This window comes from Cnephaeus nilssonii, assembly GCF_951640355.1.
Source record: "Cnephaeus nilssonii genome assembly, chromosome: 7".
Taxonomy (NCBI): Eukaryota; Metazoa; Chordata; class Mammalia; order Chiroptera; family Vespertilionidae; genus Cnephaeus; species Cnephaeus nilssonii.
The window spans coordinates 55,184,024-55,200,951 of NC_137078.1; the positions used below are offsets into that span (position 1 = coordinate 55,184,024).

Sequence of the window (16,928 nt, forward strand, 5' to 3'; positions counted from 1 at the left end):
ACTCCTGTCAGGAAAAAAAAAAAAAAAGATGTACGTGTCTGAAAAGGCAAAGAAGGAAGGCAAATAAGCCGCACTGGTCAATCTATGTTTGGGCATCAGTCACACACTTCTGACCATGACTGTTGACAAGAATTCCTTCTGCTTCTGCCTGTCTGATCTGATGTCCTCCACAGTTAAGGTTGTTAATCACTACTCAGTGAATACCAGCTAGACTGAGGAGTCTAGGCGCCAAGACAAGGACAAGTGTCTTCACATCTTGGTATCTAGCCCCCAATGCTTAGAAAAGAGAGCATGGAAGGGGTTAAGGACTCAGTGAGTGACTGCTGGTTAGGGGAAGAAGGAATAAAGAGCAAACATATCCCAGAACTGTTCAGACTGTTAGTGTAGTTTTATATACACAAAGTTTGATACCAGTTCAACAAGAAGTAGCTAGTTGAACTTTAGAAATGAGCACCTCTATGATGTGTAAGTTGCATGGCATCTTCTGGAAGGGCAATACAAGTTCAGGAGCAGAGTAGAGGAGGAGACGGGACTTTCCATGTTCCCTTGGCATAAAGAGGGTGTCTATGGAGGGGAGGGGCAAGAAATCAGGTGTGTAAGGGGTGGTGGGTGGTGGAAACCCTGCATGTGTGAGAGTGGAAAGGAGAGGTTACCAGATCCAGGGTCTATTGGGAAATGTGTGTTGTGCTGGCCAAGTGACCAGTTTATGAAACACAGAAAAACCAAGCCCAGGAATTTATTTTCCATAGAGCAGGACATCTCTTGTGTCTCCCCCCGTCCCGCCCCCCCCCCCCCTTCAAAGTTAAGTATAAGCATAAATATACCCTCACTAAGAGAGAACAAACATTGCAATTTAATATGTGTACCATCTAAATCAAATGTCTCTTTTAGGCTTTTGAAATGCAAACGGTGGGCTTGTTTTTCACATTCACTGATTTATTCAGTCCACAAAAGTTTATGGAGGACCTACTAGAGCTAGAATTTTGTTAGGCACCACGGGGGGTGCAAAGATGAATAAAACTCGGTCCCTATCCCCCAGGAGTTTAGGCTCCGTGGGGGAGACAAACGTCCTTACAAGTCCTTTACAAGAGGAGCTAAGAATGTAAACAGGAACTGTAGGGGCTCCGTTCCCGGGGATGTTACAAAGATGGTTTGGAAAATTAGCAAGGTTCTTCAGGCGAGTTGATTTTTAAAGTATTAAAACTCTGATGGAATTAAAAAAAAATTTTTTTTTTAAACGCAAGAACGAGGGTCAAGGCTCTGGAAACACATGGAGTGGGGCATCATGGAAGGAACAGAGGTGTAATTTGGCTGGAGCACAGGGTTCCTCGAGGGGAGCCGCGGGGGGATTTAGCTGGGTGTGTGCCTAAGAACCGAGGCTGGGCTCAGGCATTAGGAAGCCGAGCTGAGACATTGTTCCACATCTCTGTGCTTTGATTTAAACATTTTTGGGGCCCCTTTAAAAAAAAAAATTCTCCTCCTCTTTCCTAAAGAGAGTTCTAGCAGTTGGGGGGTGGGGACCATTTCCTAAAGTCAACGCCTTAGTCAAAGGTCTGCAAAGCTCTCCACGAGTGGTTTAAATCTCGCACCAGAAAAGAAAACGTGGAAGAGGCGGGGTAGGGGGAACCCACTGAACAGCAACATCCACCCCCAAACGACACCAGCCCCAGGCGGGACAAGCTGCCGGCCTGACTCGGGAGTCGGACGCCGGCTCCCGCCGGAGCTCGGAGCCCCGCACAGGCGGGCGAGGGGGTGAGGAAGAGAGGGAGGCAGGGAGGGAGGGAGGAAGCGCGAGAGGGAGGGAGGAAGAAAGGGAGGGAGGCGGTGTCATGTGATCCGCTTCCCTGCTCCTTTAAGCGTCCACAGGCGGCGGAGCGGCCACAATCACAGCTCCGGGCATTGGGGGAGCCCGAACGGCTGCGCCGGGGGGATCCGTGCGGGGCGCCTACCGCCCAGGTCCCATCCTCGCCGCGATCGCGCACCCCTGAAGTTTTGCAGCGCCCAGAAAGGAGGCGAGGGAGGGGGGAGCGTGAGAGGAGAACGAGCAGAAGCACACCCTAAAACATTTTATTTCCAAAAGAAAAGAAAAAGGGGGGGGCGCGCAAAAAAAAAAAATGGCTGGGGCAATTATAGAAAACATGAGCACCAAGAAGCTGTGCATTGTTGGTGGGATTCTGCTCGTGTTCCAAATCATCGCCTTTCTGGTGGGAGGCTTGATTGGTAAGTGCCAGAGCTGCAAACTTTTCCCCCTTTCTCTCTTTTCGGGCCCCGTCCTTTGCCTCTCGGGCTACTTGTTACAGTATCACTGTCTTGCTTCTATGATCTAATTAGTCCGGCTATTGTGCTTAAGAAAGCAGAGCTCCATGGGGCTCCGTGGGGCACCATCCAGTCTAGTGGCTAAGAGAAAAGGAGGGGAAAAAGTTTTGGCCTAGTTTCAGTATCCACTTGAAAGGAAGGAGGGGGGTGGCGGGGGTGGGAATCTTTAAGCATGGCGACGGATCGCGGGAGGAAGCGCTGGGTTACAAAGTTGATTGCTGCTCCCCCCCACATCCCCCCCCCCCCGCTTTTTCCCGCGCTCCCCCCCCCCCCCTTTCCTCTCCTTTCCCTCCCATTCAGCTCCGGAGGGCCGCGGAATAGACTTTATTGGGAACAACAGAAGAGTCGGGGAGCTGCGCCCGGCGCAAACCCGGAGCCCAGTGACCGGGCTGTGCTGGTTGCCTGTGTGAATGCATCTGGTCTTCTCGGCCAGGGGGGTGAGAGTTTGTATTTTGGGTCCCAACCTCCGCTCCGTCTGCTCCCTCGCCGCACCCTATCCCACCCTCCGCCCGCGGCAGTCAGAAGGTCGGAGCGGTGGGCCGGGAGGCGGGATGGGGTGGGGTGCGGTGGGGTGGGGTGGGGTGGGAGAAAGTCCTCGGCTGGCGCCGAGGGAAGTTGGAGAGGTCGGAGGAGAACGGCGTATCCGAAAGGTGTTGCTTTTGGCCCGGTGCCCTCTTTCGGATCTGCCCTCCCCCACTTCTCAGAGCCCCGAGAGCGGGTGAATCCGGAGCCCGTGGTCCTACCTTGGCGTGTGGGAAAGCTCCCCGCCGCCGCCACCGCCGCAGCCCCGCGCAGGTGACAGCTCCCCGGGCCCCGGCGACGAAGGCGCCCGCCCTGGGAGACCTGTCCTGGAGCGCACAGCCCGGACCTCTCGGAGCCAAAGAGGCTTCCGGATGAAGAAGAAGGTCTCAAGGACCTTCCACTCGAAAAACTACCCCCCCCCCCCTTTTATTTATTTATTTATTTATTTATTTATTTATTTATTTATTTATTTATTTATTTATTTTGCTGTCTCTTCATCTCCATCCATCTTCCCGCCTCCCCATCCTCTCGTGTCCCCTCGCCCCACGAGATTTAGGGCATCCCGGCACAAACTTCAGCGCCAACTTTGCAGCCTGCGCGGATGGGGGGTTTTGCCCCCTTCTCGGGTTTGTAAAACTTTGCGGAGTGGGAAGTCCACGGAGGGGCTTTCTCCACGCTTCCCTTTGCCAAGAGCCTGCACAGAACAGAACGGGCGTCGTCGTCGTCTTGGGGATGAGAGCTTGGGCACCTTGAGTGGTATGCTGGGCGTTTCGTCTCCGTACCTGGGCTTGATGGGAACAAATCAAAGGAAGGGAGTCTGGTTCTGTAAATCACTGTAACATCCCAGGTAATTGTTTAAACAAAGGAGAGCGGGCAGAGCTTCCCTGGGGAGACACATTGCTGGAGGAGCTCATACCTTCCTTTCTCGCTGTGTGTGAGCAGAAAGGGGTTCAGAGTTTTCCAAGCTCATATTTTCAATTTGGGTCAAACAGCTTAATCTTGGAACACCCCCTCCCCCAAAGACACACACACACACACACACGCACACACACACACACACTCAGGTTGAGCTTTCCTGTTATGAGCTCCTGTTTACTAGCTATGGGCAATCTCTATGTTTCCTTGTATTGGATTTTTCGAGGCTCTTAATACATTCTCTGCTGGGAGCTGAAGGCAGCCTTTCCCTGTGCGCTCACGGTGATTATGCAGCGGTTACAATTACACCTCTTGTCTCCCTTGATGAGCAGTTGCAGTTAGATGCCATTGGATCTTGTGTGATTTCAGTGGCAGACCATAATTAAAATTTCTTGCACCTTGTGCTTTCAGAATTAAATTGGCCTATTATCCCTGTCTGACCTTCATCCTCTTTGAGGTTTTTGTTCGGGCAGTGAACCATTACACATAGTTCCCTGGTGTTTGTTGGTGCACGTTGCGTTTTCCAAAGCTGATGCTAACCTTGAAGAGCCCCTCACCCACCGTTTTCGGTTTCCGAGGGCACTGCTGGAATTCGTATAATTTCTGGAGCCTTAGGACCAGGGAGATGGTTCAACGACACCGGTGCGTGACTGCTGGGCATTAAAGTTGCAGTAGGATTGGAACAGTTGCACGTTCAGAGAGGGGTTTGTCTGGAGTAAGTGGTGCCAAGGGTTGTTTTCCCCAGAGAACTTGGTTAGTGACCACACTTGGTAACAGTCTCCAAAAGTTAGTGATAGGTTCTAAACTGTAATTAGATTCTCTTCAACAAATAAATGGCTTTATTTCCAACTTTCCTTGAAAAAGAAAATAATTATGTCTAACACTTCGTGGGGGAAAATTGTTGTAAGTTTACTGTTTAGCTTCCTTTCTTCCTCAGTTGTCACAGCTCTGTCCCCAGTTCTGGCTGGAAGACTGAAAAGACCAGATCCAGCCCATGTTAAATACTTTGAACAGCTTCTTAGCCTTTATCTCATCCATTTGGAGATTTTATTTAGTTAGTTAGTTACTTATTTATTACTGTTAAAGAAATCTAGGAACTTGGGTATACTACAAGACCCAAACATGGGAAATAAAGATCAACAAATGGTAAATATGTTTTTCCACCAAACTTCCCTAAATCGGAAAGCAGAGGAAACCAGTCAAAGAATAGAACTTCAGCAAAGTGGGCCAGTGGAATCAATAGATGAAGGAACAGTTTGTAGGCTGGAAAGCAAAGTTCACAAACTTCCTTCTCCACTCTCCCCACTGAGCAAAGAACTTCACTTCCCAGTTCCACTGATATGTTAGAAGTCAGGTGTCCTGGGTGGGATGTGTCTTTCTAATCTGCAGAGGCCAAGGGAAGACGTGAAATTTTAGCGGTGAATTGGCCATAATATATGTTCCTTTTTGATCACTGTTGTCCCAGATGAAAGGAAACATGGCGACCTAGAAAGAGGAGGATCTGAATGGCAAAGCTCCTGGTTAGAAGGATATAAGTACTACACACACATATACACAAAACAAAAAACAAACACCCCAAACAATGGCAAACCACACATCCCAAAGCGACCAGGCAAACCAATTAACCAACAGGCTTCAGTCTCCTCATTGTTGGGTTAATGAGTTTAAAGATTCTTTCAGTTATAAAATTATATGAATTTTTCAGGACTTTGAGAGTTTTAGATGGCATTTAGACTGGTGTCTGATTGCAGCCTTCTAAAATTGATGGGGAAACTTTAAACATTAAATAAAAAAGCAAAAATAGAGATTGGGTTTTGGTTAGCCAGCTTAAACAATCCCCTGCCCCACGTTTGTATATGTGTTTGGGTGTGTGCACTTATTTATTTATTTCTTCTTGTGCCAGTGTCTGGGTACTGCTAAATCTTTAATGGGATTTTGCAAAAAGGCTCTGGAAAGCAATAGGTATATGACAGAATTTGGGGTATTTAAAAATTCACTGAATTATGCTGTGCTTTTGTAAAAACTGAGCCATTATAAAATCTTTCATCTGATTGTCTTCGTATGTATTGAAAAGGTTTCTTAAGTGGCTAGCTTCTTTAGTATTTAGAACTCACTTAAAAATTTAAGAACCCCCTGAAGTAAAATAAAACATTTTAAAGACATAGCTTAATCTTTATCCTCCTTAAAATAAGCCTGCAGAAAAATTTTTTTAAAATAAATTTCCTTTGATTTCATGGAGAGACAGGCAGCTGCAGGGGTGAAGAGGGCGGGGAGGAAACCATGTGCCCTGAAACACGAGTGCAGCCACTAAAAATCATGAACTTGAATCCCTGGCCCATTATGTGCAATTTGCTCAGCTTCTAATTAGTCATGTCTGGGGGATATAATGGTTGAAAAAGCAGGTCACTGTTCCCACCTGTTCTAAAAGTGTTAAGAGTATGAAGATCAGGACTGGATGAATAGAAAATTATTTCATTGCTTTAAGCATACACAGAAATGAGAATATTTCAGACTTAAACTGCAAATAAGTATCAACAAATTACCAAAAATTGTTTCTTTAGGAAGGATTGCTCTTTCAAAAGCTCATTATGTGAGCATATTAATGCTGAGACTATTATGTGTGTGTGTGTGTGTGTGTGTGTGTGTGTATATATACATATATATGTGTGTGTGTGTGTGTGCATATATTTATGTGTGTGTATGCATATACTTAATCAGTTTTCTTAATTTTACATGGACTTATGTACTACCTTTCAATGATATAGCCAATACTATTGTGCTATTACTGTTTAAGAGGGAACTATTGGTGGTCTTGATTATGGTTTATTCTTGTGAGTTTTTGTTTTTGTGACTCATTTATTTAGAAGTTACCAGATTTTAAGAAATTAAATACAATTACAGTTATGCAGAGTACATAAAGTTTGTTTCCCAATACATTAGGTTTTAAGCTTGTTGTGGTATTTATTTTATTTTAGCATATGTTAATAATGCACCACTTTTAATCCTGCAGTGTTTCTCTATCTGGTGAGAATCTTGAAAAGAACTAATTATTTGGCCTTTGGTAAATGTTAGCCCACATTTTTCTGTATTTGATTCTCCCTTTTAGTTTATAAAATTTTGTATTTGATTAAGTCATGTCTTTTTTTCCTCTTTGTTAACTACTAGAGTATCTACTATGGTTTCTAGGAGCACTATGCAACTTCAAAAATTTTTGTAAAAATTTTTGTAATTGAAATTACATTATTGACTTGAGAAAGCTAAACTACTTACTTGGTTATTGCAACAAAATCATGCTTGTGCTAACAATCTCTAATCATGCTGTCATCTGACTGTTCAGACGACTGTCTCGCTTTCTATTGGAACTTTCCCATTTTCCTATTAAAGGTGAGAAATATTTCCTTGAGATAATAGTGCAATGTGTGGCTTTGTAAGGTGTTCAAGTCCGCTGCCTGGAACCCATATCTAGACTCAAAGCCTTTCCTACCTATTTGACATTTTGCAATAATTTGACCTTTAATTTTTTAAAAAAATCCATATATATTGAGAAAATATTCTTACCTTATCTTCCTCATAAAAGTGTTTCTAATGAGATTTAGAATTTGAGATTTTATGAAGGTCCTTAGCTTAGTTCTCATGTGTCACCTGCCTAATGTGCAAAATATTCCTTAGAGCCTACTGTGTGCCCCAAATAGGGCTGCAATGCTGACTGGGGCTTAGGAAAGTGGGGACTTGAAACCCGAGGAACCTAGGGAGCCATAGGTAGAAAAGAGCCCCTCTAAATACAAGTTCACAGCGAAAGATTTCCTATGATAAGGTCTCTAGCCTCAAAATAATTCTCACTCATTACTGGGAATTTGAGAACACCTGAAATTAGAAGCCCTATTAATTAACCATCAAATAATTATATTAATATTTCATCTTAAAATTAGTGTATTAATAAAATACTATAAGTAATGTTTAATATATGTTAAATGTGTACAGTGTGTCAGACATTATCTAATTTAACCCATGCAAAGCCTTGCCAAATTGGTACTGTTGTACCCAGTTAGCGTATAAACTGAGATGTAGAAAGGTCTAGTAAAAGTGCTTAAGATAGCCTAACTAGTCAGGGTCAAAGCTGCAGCTCCAGTCAATCTGACAAGAGAGCCAGAATTCTCAACTATTAGGTAATCCTGCCTCCACTTCCCAAAGTCTTGACTTCAGGGACTGAATACAAACGGTTTGAATATAGAAAGACATATGATGAGTTAACTATTATAGTATCTAATGTGGTTTGTAGGAGGACTATGCAACTTCAAAAATTTTTGTAAAATAGAAAAACAACTAATTTCTCATTTTTAATCATTGGGTAACATATAAAAAGGAAAATATTTCAAAAACTATGATAAATGAAATGGAGTCCAGCTGTGCTGCATAGCAGAACAGTGTCTTTGCCAAGGCTAAGGGAGGACACCTTTTGATATGCCAGTCCAACCAATTTCTTTCAAGTTCTAACCAGTCTCCTTAATTGTATGAATCATCCACTGCCTGAGCAGCCAAGTTCATTAACCATAATGTGCTTGAGCTCTGCTACTTTAAGGTAGATTACTCGATTTGGTTTTCTCTAGTTAGTGGTTTTAACATATTAATATAGTTATGTAGATCTGGACTTCAAAGGAAGAGGAGAGAAGGAGTCAACTGAGGTTGGAGAGGATTTTAGAGGGTGTGACTTGGCAGTGATGGTAGAGCAATTGAAAGAAGAGCCTCCTACTGAAAACTGAAAATTCTGTTCCCCAAAGTGTATTTTTTGTTTATATTTACACCCATACATAAGAATGAGGGCATTTCAAACCAGACACTTCCATACTGACACCTTGAATAGGTACATTTTGTTCTTTGGAAAAAATGCTGATAGACTCAATTTTGACACACTTTTGAGAGATGATGGCAGATGGGGAGCATCAAGACATGAAATGATCATGTCTATTGCATTTAGGTTTTGTGTCTTCTCTGGGCTGTTGTAGTGGTGGTCTAATAGACAAATGAGCCAGGTACGGATAGTTCTCAGAGAAAGTGCTTGGATGGGGATGGAGATCAGAATGGAGAAGAGGAGCTTGAGGTATGTAAGTTCTCAAACTTGATGAAATGTTTCGCAGTTTCCCTTTTCATCTTAGGGCTAATCTACAAGGATTGCTAAACAACAGAAAAGAGCAACTCATATGTTTTAAAATACAGAAATATTAAGGGTTTTTTTAGCTTTTTACTACTCTCTCTTCCACTCCCCACACCTCTAAATCTCATAGAGGAGTAAACACAATAAATAATCAGATTGTCATCCAACCAATAGTGGAAGATATGGCTTATTATGATTTCTTGCTGTGTGAGGACTTACTCACTGACTATGGAAAGCACTTTATGTGTATAGATTTATTTGATGATCATAACATCCTAGAGAAGCAGGTACATTCTCCAGTTTTCAGATGAGTCTGAGGCACATTTAAGGAACTTTTCAGAGGTTACAGAGATAGTAAATAAGAGGGCTGGAGCTCAAGCCCACGTTCCTTGACTGAATCCTAAGCCATGGTCTTAAGTCTAATACTACTCTCCTCCTACTGGCCCTTCAATTTCCATGGGAAACAAAGGGTGGAGTGTGATGACACTGGTTCTACACAGAATTAGTAGAAGATGAAAGCTGTCTCCCCTTTTCTTGCTTCAACCCTTTTCCCAGACCACATACCCTCATCACTGCATGGGTACTAAGCAAGGACCTAGTTAATTCCTAAACAAATGATCCCAATTCAAATATATATGAACCTATTACACTAGCCATTGTAAATGTTGACCAGTGCTTGCAGATCATACTGGGGGTGGGGAGCTGAACCTGAGAAAACTGCACCCCAGCTACCCCTAAAGAGAGATCATTACACACAGCAAAGAGTGACTGAGAGTTGTACTTGAAAACGTGTCAGAATTATTGACTTCCTGAATGCTGCCTGGACTTGGCATACACAGTCAATCCTGAATATAGCTGTTGCATATAAGAAAAAATGTGGGTGTGGAGAAGGGAGATAGGAGTAGAATATGGACTCAAGGAAGAAAAACTAAGGCCTTTGTAAACATATGAGACCAAATCACTGGGACACAGCTTGTAACTGGATTTCCAAAACCTACTTCTGATGTCACCCACTTCCCACCCCCAAAAGGAACTAGTGTTTCTATCTGCTATGCCTGTGTAAATCCTGGGCCTTCAAGGACAATGTTCTCCTTTCTTTTAATATTCCCTGGTGAAGGGGTGTTCTTTCTTCACTGGAATTATAGGGCATTCTTAAACGTCTGGTTAATTCCCTGGGTTAACTCAGAGGCTTTATCCACAAAACACATTTCCAAGAAAGCAGAGGTAATTGAAAGAAGAGGCCAAATTATTACATTTGTTTTGGCAAGGCATTTTGATTTTTCTTTAGAGAGAAGGTAACAGGTTTGTAAACGGTTGGCTCAGTTTTTATTCAAGCCCCAGATTAATAAGGCTTAGCTCACGAGAGCTGGTTGAGGGCCAGTTAACTGACCTTAACCCTGGCTGAGCCCCTCCCAAAGAGAGAGTCCTGGTCTCAAGGCAGCATCATGTAGTGGGCAGACACTTGGCTCGAACTCTGCAGATGACGTGCCTTGGTGACCTCAAATAAGTCCCAAAAGCTCCCACCCCCAAGTATGATGTGGGACAGTGCCCTCCTGTGTCATGGATGATTGTTGTGAGGATCTTGAGGACATGGCGCCCATTGGGGTATCTCACTGAACCAGGCCCACCAGAGATGTGATTCCCAGAGGACTATTATCTGAAACTATTTGATTAATTCCATATCCACCTCTCCTACTCTTTTCTTTCTCTGTTTTTGTCTGTTCTTAGATAAGGAGGAAACATAATCACGATGGTTTTTATTTTCTACTAGTAGCCCTGTGCACGAATCCATGCACCAGTAGCTCTCTGCGGGGCCTGGCTGCTCCGCACCTGCTGCCCAGAGGCTCTCCATGGCCCAGAGGCCCATCTGCGGCCAGTCGTGGAACACTTGCCTCATCACCGGGGCAACGAAGCAAGCATTCCACCAGGCCGATCATGCTGCCTGCTCTCAGCGGCCGCCCCCCTCCCCACCACCCGGGACTGGGGGACTCTGGTGGGGCTGAGAGGACTGGGCGCTGCCATCTTGTGGCTATGGGTGCCGCCATCTTTGTGACGGAGTGATGGTTAATTTCCATATTACCCTGTTATTAGATAGGATTCTTTTTCTTCCTTGAGTCCCCACCACTTTGTCAAACACCTCCAGGTTCATGGATCCATCGAGATTGAAGAAATGGGAATGACCCAACGCTTTACTCAGTTTGGGTTTGAAAGCACAAAACGGGTCATTCCATCCTGCTCCCTAGCATTGATTACCATGCTATAACTGAATGTCTCATAAGCCTTCTCTACATAGTAGCTATTATTGCAGAAAACTAGTAAATAAGAACAAAAGTCTAAATTATTCTCCTAAAGCATGCATATTTTGTGCTTAAGAGAAATCCCTCATGCTTTTACTCAAGGTCTATCTGTTATTTTTGCTTTACACACAATTTTAATTAAGCTTGGTTATGCCATTTCTAAGTCTATAACAGTTGACAATTTCCCCAGAAACTCTCTGGCAGCAGAGAGATGTGGGAGTGTGGTAGGTAACATGAGGACAGAGGAAGAGAAGGGGAAGGAAGAATGCCCAGGAATCTGGGGTCTCTGTGATATGAGCCAGTCATTTCACTCCTCAGTAGCCCCATTCGCAGCATCATCACATTATTGGCTGGTATGCTAGTTGATTCTATCTAAAGTGACCTTATTGCCATGAGTGTAAGCTTTTATGTGACTGTATCCACACACTTTGGTGTAGTTTGGTCTGAAAGGAAGCCCTGGAGCTTGTGGCTATTAAAGTGTCAAGATTAAAGGGCCTTGAAGACCATCTTGTCCTACCTCCTTTTGGAAGAATCAGTCCCAGGAAAAGGAGGGCACTCAGTGTACAGAATTATAGCTAGAGCCATGGCTTGGACTCAGGTTCTAATGCCAGTCAGTACTGCAAACATATATCACCTTCTGAGTTTCAGCATGAAGCTTATTTGATTTCTGACCTAACTCAAGAAAACTACCCACTTGTAGTTCTTATAGCTCTATTAATTTTTCTGCTGTTTGAAAATAAAATAGCAATAACTTGAATGTCTTCTCCTTCTTGCCTTTGTATACTTAATATTATATTCTCAGCTAATCTCTTATGGAGCAATATAATTATATACTGTTATAAGCTGTTCTATGTGGATTTTAAAGGATACTACAGAATTAAAAAACAGAACTAAATTCCTGCCTTGCTTGCTGAGGGTGTGGTACATTCCTTTCCTCTTGCTTGAGAAAATGTTGTAAATTTAAAACTTAAAGAAAAAAAAATCCCACGATGGTGGTCCTTGCTAATCCAAGGACCCATCCTGATGTTTCGTTTTAAGACTTCAATCTGTGGCTTCTTTGACTAAAATTCTGTGACTAACTTTTGTGCTTTTGGAGGATGTTTGTGGCAAGCATAATTCTGAAGTCATAATGAGTTTAAGGGAAGTGACATGCCCTATATTTTTTGGTCTGATTTACATACAAAAGAAACAACAAAATCCCTCATCCTTCCTCTCTTACCATTTCTTCAACTCTGAGGATAATTGCAAACAGAAATTTCAAATTGCCAAAATAGGACTGAATGTTGAGGGCTCCATGCCACTGTGACTGACAAGCATATTTTTGTGATTCCAGAGGTGCAAATATTATACTGTAAATTCTTCCTCCTCCACCTTTGTTTTTGTTGAAAGTAAGCAGAGTCGAAAAGCACTGTGCTTCTCTGCATCTTCTGATTGAATCCTAATAAATTTTGACTTTTAACTCTGATTAACATGCTTACCTTCTGGCGATCACACCAAAAGTTTGGGCTCCATATACATATGAAACCCAGCCTTCTCTCAAGGCAGAGGAGGTCTTTTGGAGGCACTCTTCCTTCGACTCTGGGTTCTTATTTATTCCATCTGCTCCCAGTTGGGTTGTAACTTGCCCGAGAGCAGAATGCCTCAAATGTAGAAAGAACATGTTCCCACATTCCTTTCTTTTCTCTCTTCTGTTGAGCTAGTTCTGTCTTGTGTGAAACGGGCTCCAACGTTAGCCCCTGCCTGCTGTCACTTAGCGAACACACCTCCTCTTAGATATGATCAGCTTGTTCAGAATTGTGAGGTGGGGTTATGGGCTTGGCTGTGACAGGTGACACAGGCATCCTTTTAGTCACCTTTCCTCCCGATTTTCCAGAATGTGCAGGTCCGTGAGAGAGCAGTCGTTAAATCCCCAGCACCATTCTTTGAACATGTCTAAGCAGAACAGAGTTTTGCTTCAAGAGAACATGGTATTTATGGATAATAGTTGATGAAAGAGAAAGAAACAGGATAATTTGTAGATACCCAAGATTTTTAAGCTAAAAGGATACTAAGGTTACCTTTCAATTAACATTTGTTTCCTTTTTAGAATAAACATCAGAAGAATTCCTCCATTCCCCTGCTTCCCTACACCATCCACCTGTGTTTAAAAAAAAGAGAGAGAGAGAGAGAGAGAAAATATACTTTGGGAGAAGGATGAGCAGTATATTTTGGATTTAAACGAAAGTGACATTAATGTAAATTTGAGGCCATAATATTTTTAGGTCAGGACTTGGGTTAGGTACTGATTTCCATTCACTCTCTGGGAATCTTACTTTAGAATAACTCTTCTGGCAAGCAGAGCTGCTACAGTAGTTTTGAAAGTTGCCTTTGAGGACTTGTTCTTCTCATAGGATTCCTAGGAAGTAGTCATTCTAGTGCTGGCTGAAGATTTTCCATATGTTGTTTCTGTTCAATGTAAACTTACTGACCCTTCCTTCCAAAGCAGACAGATTTCTAACTGATGGCTTTCTAACATGCGGTGACTGGTGGGTGGGATCTGATTTGTTATCAAGTTTGCTTTGTAAACTGGATCACCACTTACATATTTTGGTCCTCAGTTTCCTCAGCAAAAGATTTCTCCCTCACAGGGAAGTTGTTGGGTTAAATGAGAGAACATAAGTTACCTGAGCATATGTGTTAGACCAATCAATATATATTGGCCATTTCCCTGAATTAGAAGTTATCACTAATTAACTTTGTAAAGTTTTGTGTGTTTTCTTAGTCATTCTATACCTGGGTAGGCCTGTGGCAGATTGTTTCTTCCTCTCAGCGGATTACATAAAATTAGAAACGCAGCAACCCCGCTTGATAGCCTTCTACTAGGTGTAATCCATGCTAACCAGCAGTTCAAGAAGCATGTCATTTACACATTTCATTTATACATTTGGTGAACTAGAGTGACTAACTTACTTTTTGATCCAATTAGCAATTGTTTTCACCAGGGTTTACTCTGAATCTTAAATTTTGCCTTTTAAATTGCCAGGCCAGTATTCATGGCTCTTTATAGCATGGATAAACCCAGGTAGCAAAACTTTTCAATGGATATCACTCAATTCGTGGAAGAGCTATATTCCATCCACATAAGCTGCCGAGCGAATCTGTTTTACATTAGAAAATTGAAGTCATCATCCATGCGGAATTTTTTTTTTTTTTTTTTTTTGCTTCTAGATAATAATTTAAATGACAAAGACCTTTGAAAGATCAGCTTCAAGGGGAAAAACTGATAATCTTTTTTTCTCATGAAATATTATCCACTTCTGAAATATTAACTATAATTGTAGTGCTCTAATGGAAGAAATTATAAACAACAATAAAGATGAAAATATAACCCCTCTAAAACTGTAAGCTACTTAAGAGCAAGGATGGTCTAATTTGCTCACCTTTATCTCCAGTGGTTGTGTGGTTACCATAGGGGAGTGCAGGGTAGGTGCCTAGTAACACTGGTTGAAGAATTACCAGGCACTTGCCTTTTGGACCTATTGCAGAGGTTAGAGGTAGCTAAAATGCCTCAACTTTAAGGTCTGACCTAAGATTTGTAATATTATATTTCTGGCTATTCTTTAATAATTTAAATGAGAGGAGGTTTCTTATTACTTTCTTGAATTTAAAAAGATTGTGTCACCTTCATGGTTTGCATGCTTAGATTTATAAAAACATATAATTTTTGGAGTTTTAGAAAGGGACCTTGTCCTATTATATCGTGGAAACTAAGACCCAGAGAAAGAACAGTGAGAGAATAAGATTAGAACCAAGACAATTAATGAAGTGTTTCCTTGCCTATGCCCACTGTTATGCAGATTACTATTATGTCTGATCTCCATCTTTGGTCTTTACTTAGCCATAAAGGCCAAGAGTTGACTGTGACTGGTTGTACATAATGTCTGGGAAGAAGGGAACATAGATTAGTATATGTATGTCCAAATTTGGATATTCAAATGAGAATGTTGACAGATGATGGAAATTTTGTGATTTATTGTCTTTAAGAAATAAATGTGTTTTTTCTCCCTCGTGTATTTTTTAGGGGCTCCTTAAAGACCGCATAGTTTGCTTAATTTTCTGTAAATTTTTGAAGATGAAAAATTCACCTTTGAAAGTTTCTCTTGGAAGAATGTTGTAGATGTATTTACAGTTCTTGGAGATCAGTAATGTGTTTTTGATGCCAGCTTTTATAACTGCCCTTGACCAGAAAGCATAATGCGTTCAAATAACCACCCACCTCTGCATTCCATTGTGTTCAGTTTGTGCATCTGGACGGTGGGAATGAACATATCTACATATTTCTCCAGGTTCCTGAGCAGTGCTGAAACATGCTGTGCTGAGGTGTATCTGGATGTGTACCTGGGCCTGTTGACTTTCTAGTGGAGCCCGGTGGAGATGCAGGACAGAGATTTAAGAAGCAGATGTAAGCTGGAAGGGACAGAAGCAAAAGCCAAGGAGACAGTCACACAAAAGCTGGTCTTGGACTTCTTTTAGTCAGACCTTCCAGCTAGAGGTGGGAATGTTTGGGCCAGGGGAGGAGGGGCAGACTCAGAGATGGCATAGAGTAAGGGGAGGGGGAGGTGGTGGTATTGGAGAGAAAATAGGGGCTTAAAAGAAAGGTGACAGGAGTTCCTCCTCAGCTGGGACAACACATCATCGTGCACACCCTCCCTCTAAAATCATGACTTTTTTCCTGTATGGATCCATCCACTGCTCCAAAGCCTAGGTAATACTCCACTGGAGCCCTAGCCGGTTAGCTCAGCGGTTAGAACCGTGGTTGGCAAACTGTGGCTCACGAGCCACATGCGGCTCTTTGACCCCTTGAGTGTGGCTCTTCCACGAAATACCACGGCCGGGACGAGTCTATTTTGAAGAAGTGGCGTTAGAAGAAGTTTAAGTAAAAAATTTGGCTCTCAAAAGAAATTTCAATCTTTGTACTGTTGATATTTGGCTCTGTTGACTAATGAGTTTGCCGACCACTGGGTTAGAACATCATGTTGAAGAGTTGCAGGTTCGATTCCCAGTCAAAGGCATGTACCTTGGTTGCAGACTCCATCCCAGACCCCGTGGGGCGCATGCGGGAGGAAACCAATTGATGTGTCTCTCTCACATCAATGTTTCTCTCTCTGTCTCTCCCCCTCTCTTCCACTCTCTCTAAAAATCAGTGGAAAAAAATATCCTCTAGTGAGGATTAACAACAATATAAAAAACTCCACTGAAAATGGGAGTTTGCTGTTCTAAATGAAAGGAAGAGCTTGCCTGGATATAAATTAAATCTTGGCACCATTACTTGCTGGCTATGTGGCCTTGAACAAATTACTTAATCTCAGAGCCCCAGTTTCCACAACTCTCAAATGAGTAAAAGATAGTAGTGTTGCTCGTGACATGATATGTGAAAATATTAGATGAGGTAATAAGAATACAGTGCCTGGCAAATATTAAATACTTAAGATAGGCGAGGTACTATTTTACTCTCACTGGAATTCTTTGAACCCTGGAATGAGTTCCTGGAGTTAAATTACCTGGAGTCCTTTGGGAGGCTAGCATAAAAGTTTGTGTGCCTGCTCTGAATCTGGCTATACTGGTTCAGAGAGCTGTAAATGGCTCTAGAATCAGTTTAGATTGCTTGTGTGAATTTAAAATCTAGCAACTAGAAATGTGCATTGTTCTGACCCCTCCTAATTTTTATTTATGTTTTTGGACAAAAA

General features: G+C 42.6%; 1 protein-coding gene across 2 annotated transcripts in view; it reads left to right on the forward strand.

Annotated features, from left to right (window-relative positions):
* The first annotated feature begins 1,600 nt into the window (after positions 1–1,600).
* The window catches only part of WLS (Wnt ligand secretion mediator), a 99,966-nt gene continuing 84,638 nt past the window's right edge, over positions 1,601–16,928 (forward strand). Inside the window, exon 1 of one of the 2 annotated variants that reach the window (XM_079777486.1) lies at positions 1,601–1,752. Coding sequence is in view for 1 of the 2 variants with exons in the window: in XM_079777485.1 (XP_079633611.1) it covers positions 2,115–2,220 (106 nt within the window). In the remaining variant the exon portion in view is untranslated. Of the gene's footprint in view, positions 1,753–1,851; positions 2,221–16,928 lie in introns of those variants that run through there. The other variant, XM_079777485.1, reaches the window with a different exon arrangement.